Source organism: Salvelinus sp. IW2-2015, linkage group LG12, assembly GCF_002910315.2.
Source record: "Salvelinus sp. IW2-2015 linkage group LG12, ASM291031v2, whole genome shotgun sequence".
In the NCBI taxonomy this organism is placed as follows: domain Eukaryota; kingdom Metazoa; phylum Chordata; class Actinopteri; order Salmoniformes; family Salmonidae; genus Salvelinus; species Salvelinus sp. IW2-2015.
The window spans coordinates 8,025,613-8,032,786 of NC_036852.1; the positions used below are offsets into that span (position 1 = coordinate 8,025,613).

A 7,174-nucleotide genomic window follows, 5' to 3' on the forward strand; every position below is an offset into this window, starting at 1 on the left:
CAGGTGAAAGACCTTACCGTGTAATGCTTACTTACAAGCCCTTAACCAGTTCAATAAATAGAGTTAAGAAAATTGTACAAAATAAACTTAAGTAAAAAATGTAATAAAAGTAACACAATAAAATAATAATAACGAGGCTATATTCAGGGGGTACCGGTACAGATCCAATGTGGAGGCTATATACAGGGTTTGTTTCACCCCTTTGGTACGAGTCATTTGTGGAGGCTATATACAGGGTGTTACGGTACTGAGTCATTGTGGAGGCTATATACAGGTTGTTACGGTACTGAGTCATTGTGGAGGCTATATACAGGGTGTTACGGTGTGGAGGCTATATACAGGGGGTACCGGTACCGAGTCAATGTGGAGGCTATATACAGGGGGTACCGGTACAGAGTCAATGTGCAGGGAGTACAGGTTAGTGGAGGTAATTTTTACACGTAGGTAGGGGTAAAGTGACGAGGCATAGATAATAAACAGCGAGTAGCAGCAGTGTAAAAACAAAGGAGGGGGTCAATATAAATAGTCCAGGTGGCCATTTTGATTAATTGTTCAGCAGTCTTATGGCTTGGGAGTAGAAGCTGTTAAGGAGCCTTTTGGACCTAGACTTGGCGCTCCGGTTCCACTTGTCGTGGGGTAGCAGAGAGAACAGTCTATTACTTCGGTGACTGGAGTCTTTTGGGCTTTCCTCTGACACCGCCTATATAGGTCCTGGATGGCAGGAAGCTTGGCCCTGGTGATGTACTGGGCTGTACGCACTACCCTCTGTAGCACCTTACGGTCGGATGCAGTTGCCATACCAGGCGGTGATGCAACCGGTAAGGATGCTCTCGATTGTGCAGCTGTAGAACTTTTTGAGGATCTGGGGACCCATGCAAAATCTTTTCAGTCTCCTGAGGGGGAAAGGCGTTGTTGTGCCCTATTCACGACTTTCTGTGTTTGGACCATGATATTTTCTTGGTGATGTGGACACCAAGGAACTTGAAACTCTCGACCCTCTCCACTACAGCCCCGTCGATGTGAATGGGGGCGTGTTCGGCCCGCCTTTTCCTGTAATCCACGATCATCTCCTTTGTCTTGCTCACGTTGAGGGAGAGGTTGTTGCCCTGGCACCACACTGCCAGGTCTCTGACCTCCTTCCTGTAGGCTGTCTCATCGTTGTCGGTGATCAGGCCTACCACCGTTTTGTCGTCAGGAAACTTAATGATGGTGTTGGAGTCGTGCTTGGCCACGCAGTCGTGGGTGAACAGGGAGGGGACTAAGCACGCACCCCTGAGGGGCCCCCGTGTTGAGGATCAGCGTGACAGATATGTTGTTGCCTACCCTTACCATCTGGGGGCGGCCCGTCAGGAAATCCAGGATCCAGTTGCAGAGGAAGGTTTTTAGTCCCAGGGTACTTAGCTTAGTGATGAGCTTTGTGGGTACTATTGTGTTGAACGCTGAGCTGTAGTCAATGAACAGCATTCTCACATAGGTGTTCCCTTTGTCCAGATGGGAAAGGGGAGTGTGGAGTGCGATTGAAATTGCGTCATGTGAATTGGAGTGGGTACAGGGTTTCCGGGATGATGGTGTTGATGTGAGCCATGACCAGCCTTTCAAAGCACTTCATGGCTACCAATGTGAGTGCTAAGGGGCGGTAGTCATTTAGGCAGGTTACCTTTGCTTTCTTGGGTACAGGAACTATGGTGGTCTGCTTGAAACATGTAGGTATCACAGACTCGGTCAGGGAGAGGTTGAAAATGTCAGTGGAGACACTTGCCAGTTGGTACATGCGTGCTTTGAGGACAAGTCCTGGTAATCCATCTAGGCCGTGTGAATGTTGACCTGTTTAAATATCTTGCTCACATCGGCTACAGAGAGCGTGATCACACAGTTGTCCGGAACAGCTGGTGTTCTCATGCATGCTTCAGTGTTGCTTGCCTCGAAGCGAGCATTAAAGGCATTTAACCCGTCTGGTAGGCTTGTGTCACTGGACAGCTTGCGGCCGGGTTTCCCTTTGTAGTCCGTAATAGTTTGCAAGCCCTGTCACGTCCGACGAGTGTCAGCCGGTGTAGTAGGATTCAGTCTTAGACCTGTATTGACGCTTTTTCTGTTTGATGGTTCGTCTGAGGGCATAGTAAGATTTCTTATAAGATTCCATATTAGTGTCCGGCTCCTTGAAAGCGGCAGCTCTAGCCTTTAGCTTGGTGTGGATGTTGCCTGTAATCCATGGCTTCTGGTTGGGATATGTACGTACGGTCACTGTGGGGACGACGTCGATGCACTTATTGATGGAGCCGGTGACTGAGGTGGTATACTCTTCAATGCCATTGGATGAATCCCGGAACATATTCCAGTCTGTGCTAGAAAAACAGTCCTGTACCGTAGCATCCGAGTCATCTGACCACTTCTGTATTGAGCAAGTCACTGGTACTTCCTGCTTTAGTTTTTGCTTTTAAGCAGGAATCAGGAGGATAGATTTATGGTCAGATTTGTTAAATGGAGGGCGAGGGAGAGCTTTGTACTCCTCTCTGTGTGTGGAGTGAAGGTGTTTCTTTTCTTCCTCTGGTTGCACATGTAACATCCTGGTAGAAATGAGGTAAAACAGATTTAAGTTTGCCTACGTTAAAGTCCCCAACCACTAGGAGCGCCACTTCTGGATGGGCATTTTCTTGTTTGCTTACGGCTTTATACAGCTCGTTGAGTGCGGTCTTAGTGCCAGCATCGGTTTGTGGTGGTATATAGACAGCTACGAAAAATATAGATGAAAACTCTCTTGGTAGATAGTGTGGTCTACTGCTTATCATGAGATACTCTACCTCAGGCGAGCAATACTTTGAAACTTCCTTAATATTAGACATCACGCACCAGCTGGTATTGACAAATAGACACACTATCACCCCTCGTCTTACCAGACGTAGCTGTTCTGTCTTGCCGATGCACGGAAAACCCAGCCAACTGTATATTATCTGTATTGTCGTTAAGCCAACTGATTTAATGCTGTAGCTGTGTGATTACCTGGTCTGTGTCGTTGTAGAGATTCCTCAGTCATCCAGTCTTTTAATCCATGTGTCCTTCCTTAGATACCTGATAGAGGTGAATGGACAGGAATCCAGTGATATCGTCAACCAGTGGCTGGAATGGGAAGCTACAGAACTACAGGTAAGAATGTCTGATAAATCATCAGCCATGATGCGCCCATCCATTTTGACTTCCTGGAAATCATCAGCCATGATGCTCCCATCCATTTGGACTTCCTGGAAATCATCAGCCACGATGCTCTCATCCATAGTGACTTCCTGGAAATCATCAGCCATGAAGCTCCATCCTTTGGACTCATGGACAATCATCAGCCACGACTGCTCATCCCCTAGTACTTCCTGGAATCATCTCAGCCACGCGATGCTCCCATCCATTTGGACTTCCTGGCCACTCATCAGCACGATGCTCCCATCCATAGTGACTTCTGGAAATCATCAGCACGAATGCTCCCATCCATAGTGACTTCCTGGAAATCATCAGCCATGATGCTCCCATCCATTAGTGACTTCTTGGAAATCATCAGCCTGATGCTCCCATCCCATAGTGACTTCCTGGAAATCCTCAGCCATGATGCTCCCATCATTTTGACTTCCTGGAATCCATCACATGATGCTCCCTCATCCATTTGGACTTCCTGGACTCATCCAACGCCCGATGCTCACCATCCATAGTGACTTCCTGGAAATCATCAGCCACGATGCTCCCATCCATAGTGACTTCCTGGAATCATCAGCCACGATGCTCCCATCCATAGTTGACTTCCTGGAAAATCATCAGCATGATGCTCCATCATAGTGACTTCCTGGAAATCATCAGCCATGATGCTCCCATCCCATTTTGACTTCCTGGATCATCAGCCATGATGCTCCATCGTAGTGACTTTCTGGAAGTGTACAATAAATAAAAATATACCATGTATATTAATTGAACATATAGACAATCACATTCTGTTTAATCTTTGCAATTGGTGTCTTAACACATGTTCTTTATTTTTATTTATTTTTACTTTTTACTCCTTTATCTTCCCAAATGTCATGTATCCAATTGGTTGTTCAGTCTTTAACTCCCGTATGGACTCAGGAGAGGCGAAGTCTGAGAGCCATGCGTCCTCCGGAAACACGACCGTGCCAAGCAGCACTGCTTCTTGACACACTGCTCGCTTAACCCAGAAGCTAGCCGCACCAATGTCTCTGAGGAAACACCATACACCTGGCGACCGTGTTGGAGTCACAGGAGTCGCTAGAGCGCGATGGGACAAGGAACATCCCGGACGGCCAACACGGAACATTTTGCCCCGCCTCATGTGTCTCCCGGTCGCGGCCAGCTGCGACCACACCCGGATCGAACCCGGGTCTGTAGTGACGCCTCAAGCACTGCGATGCTGTGCTTAGACCGCTGCGCCACTTCCGGAGCCCTAACGCTTGTTCTGTGTTGTACAAGGTGTTTTGTTTTATATTCTATATATGAATAACGTTATTCTTGTCTCCAGCCTGCAGTGATGCAGGCCCTTCACATGGTGGTGCTGCAGGGAAAGGAGCAGAACCACCAGGGTTCTACAGGGACCTCTCAGCTACCTGGACCAGAGGCCTGAGCAAGAGGACCACGCTGTTCCTCACTGCTGTATGACAACACACACACCTTTACAACTCAACACACACACACCTTTACAACTCACAAACCACACACCTTAACTCACACACACACCTTACAACTCAACACACACACACCTTTACAATCAAACACACACACCTTCACAATCACATACACACCTTCACAACTCAACATACACACCTTCACACACTCAACACACACACACCTTCACAACTCAACACCACACACACACACACCTTACAATCTAACACACACACTTTACAACTCTCACACACACACACACACACACACACACACACACACCACACACACACACACACACACACACACCACACCACACACACACCTTTACAACTCAACTCAACACACACACACACCTTACAACTCAACTCAACACCACACACACAACAACACCTTCACAACACAACTCACACCACACACACACACCACACATCACAACACAACTCAACACAACACACACACACACCCTTCACAACACACACACACACACACCTTCACGACCACACACACACTTACAACACAAACAACACAACTTCAAAACACACACACACACACCTTCACACACAACTCAACACTCACACCCATCACGACACCACCTTCACGAACACACACACACCTTCACGACACCACAACCCTCACACACAACACTACACACACACACACACCTCACACACACACACACACCCACACTCAAACACCACACTTTAAATCCGATTGAAAAACACACATGAATGTCAAATATAGTGTAATTGACTTCTGCTTATGTTCGTAAAGTGCTTACTGACATTAGTTGTTGTGGAAAGGTCTTTCTGAATACATGTGAATGATTGATTGAACTGGGCTGTGTGTTTTAGGAGAAGGTTTCAGTGGCAGACGTGGTCTGTGGGAGCTCTCTACCCCATCCTGTCTGACAGCAGTCTGGTATCAGGTAGTGATACGTAAAAGAGAAAAAAAGCATTTGATCTAGTTTAGGTGTATATCAGTGGTGGAAAAAGTACCCAATTGTCATATTTGAGTAAAAGTAAAGATACTTCATAGAAAATTATTCAAGTGAATGTCACCCAGTAAATACTACCCGAGTAAAAGTCTAAAAGTATTTGGTTTTAATGTGTCAAAAGTAAAAGCGTAAAATATTTCAAATTTCTATATATAGGCAAACCAGATGGCACCTTCTTGTTTTAGTTTTATTGACGGACAGCCAGGGGGACACTCCAACACTGACATCATTTACAAACAAAGCATGTGTGTTTAGTGAGTCTGCCAGATCAGAGGCATTGTTCTCTTGATTTAAATTGTTTATTTTAACTAGGCAAGTCAGTTAAGAACACATTTTTTTATTTACAATGACTGTCTACCGGGAACATTGGTTAACTGACTTGTTCAGGGGCAGAACAACAGATTTTTACCTTGTCAGCTCGGGAATTTCGATTTGTAACCTTTCTGTTACTAGTCCAAACACTCTAACCACTAGGCTACCTGCCGCCCTACACTCTAACCCCTAGGCTACCTGCCGCCTACACTCTAACCACTAGGCTACCTGCCGCCCCTACACTCTAACCACTAGACTACCTGCCGCCCCTACACTCTAACCACTAGGCTACCTGCCGGCCCAAAATAAGTGTATGAATTGGACTATTCTCCTGTCCTGCTAAGCATTTAAAATGTAACGAGTACGTTTGTGTGTCAGGGAAAATGTATTGATTAAATAGTACATTATTTTCTTTAGGAATGTAGTGAAGTGAAAGTTGTCAAAAATATAAATAGTAAAGTACAGATAACTCCCCCAAAAAACTACTTAAGTAGTACTTTAAAGTACTTTACACCACTGGTGTTATGTTAAACTTCTGTCAGTGTATGTGTTTAACCGTGGCTTCCGTTCCTCTTGGCCTTTTACTGTAGGTAATCAGACGCTGCAGCACTGGTTTGAACGTGTGGGCATGTTGGCAGCCTGTGGGTCTGCAGCCCAGACTGCACTGTACGGGAAGGGACTGAAGGCTGAGTCTCTGAAGACCTACCTGCAGAGACAGCCAGCCACACACCAGGGACAGGGACAGGGTAGAGGCACACAGCCATGCAACAGCCCTGAGGTAAAAAAATAAATAATACATTTAGTGTTTAATTTGTTTTAACACCAATCCTGGGTTACAACAGTAGATCATACAAGGGAACTGTTTGGTAACATGTTTGAGGTTGTAAATGGTACAATTTGGACATGTAAGATTTATTTAAAAACACAATTCACACTGCTAATGTTATTGTCATTGAGGTTAATTAACACAAAGCCTTTTTTCCATTGTGGTCCTCTTTGGCCGGCAATACATAGAGAGGAGGTGAGACAGTAGCCAAACTTCAATCCACCCCGAGTCCTATGCTCTCTCTCCCTCTCTCCATATCTCTTCACCTCTCTGTCCCTCTGTCTTGTCGTGTCCCTGTCTCTCCCTCTCTGTCTCTGTCTTGTCGTGTCCCTCTCTCTCCCTGTCTCTCCCTCTCTGTCTCTGTCTTGTCGTGTCCCTCTCTCTCC

At 46.1% G+C, this 7,174-nt stretch overlaps 1 protein-coding gene across 1 annotated transcript in view; it reads left to right on the top strand.

Moving 5' to 3' along the window:
• mars1 (methionyl-tRNA synthetase 1) overlaps nt 1–7,174 on the top strand; it is a 44,701-nt gene that overhangs the window by 7,923 nt on the left and 29,604 nt on the right. The window contains 7 exon segments of the mRNA XM_023997779.2: nt 3,063–3,141; nt 4,511–4,557; nt 4,559–4,604; nt 4,606–4,641; nt 5,508–5,536; nt 5,538–5,584; nt 6,553–6,740. Coding sequence (XP_023853547.2) covers nt 3,063–3,141; nt 4,511–4,557; nt 4,559–4,604; nt 4,606–4,641; nt 5,508–5,536; nt 5,538–5,584; nt 6,553–6,740 — 472 coding nt within the window.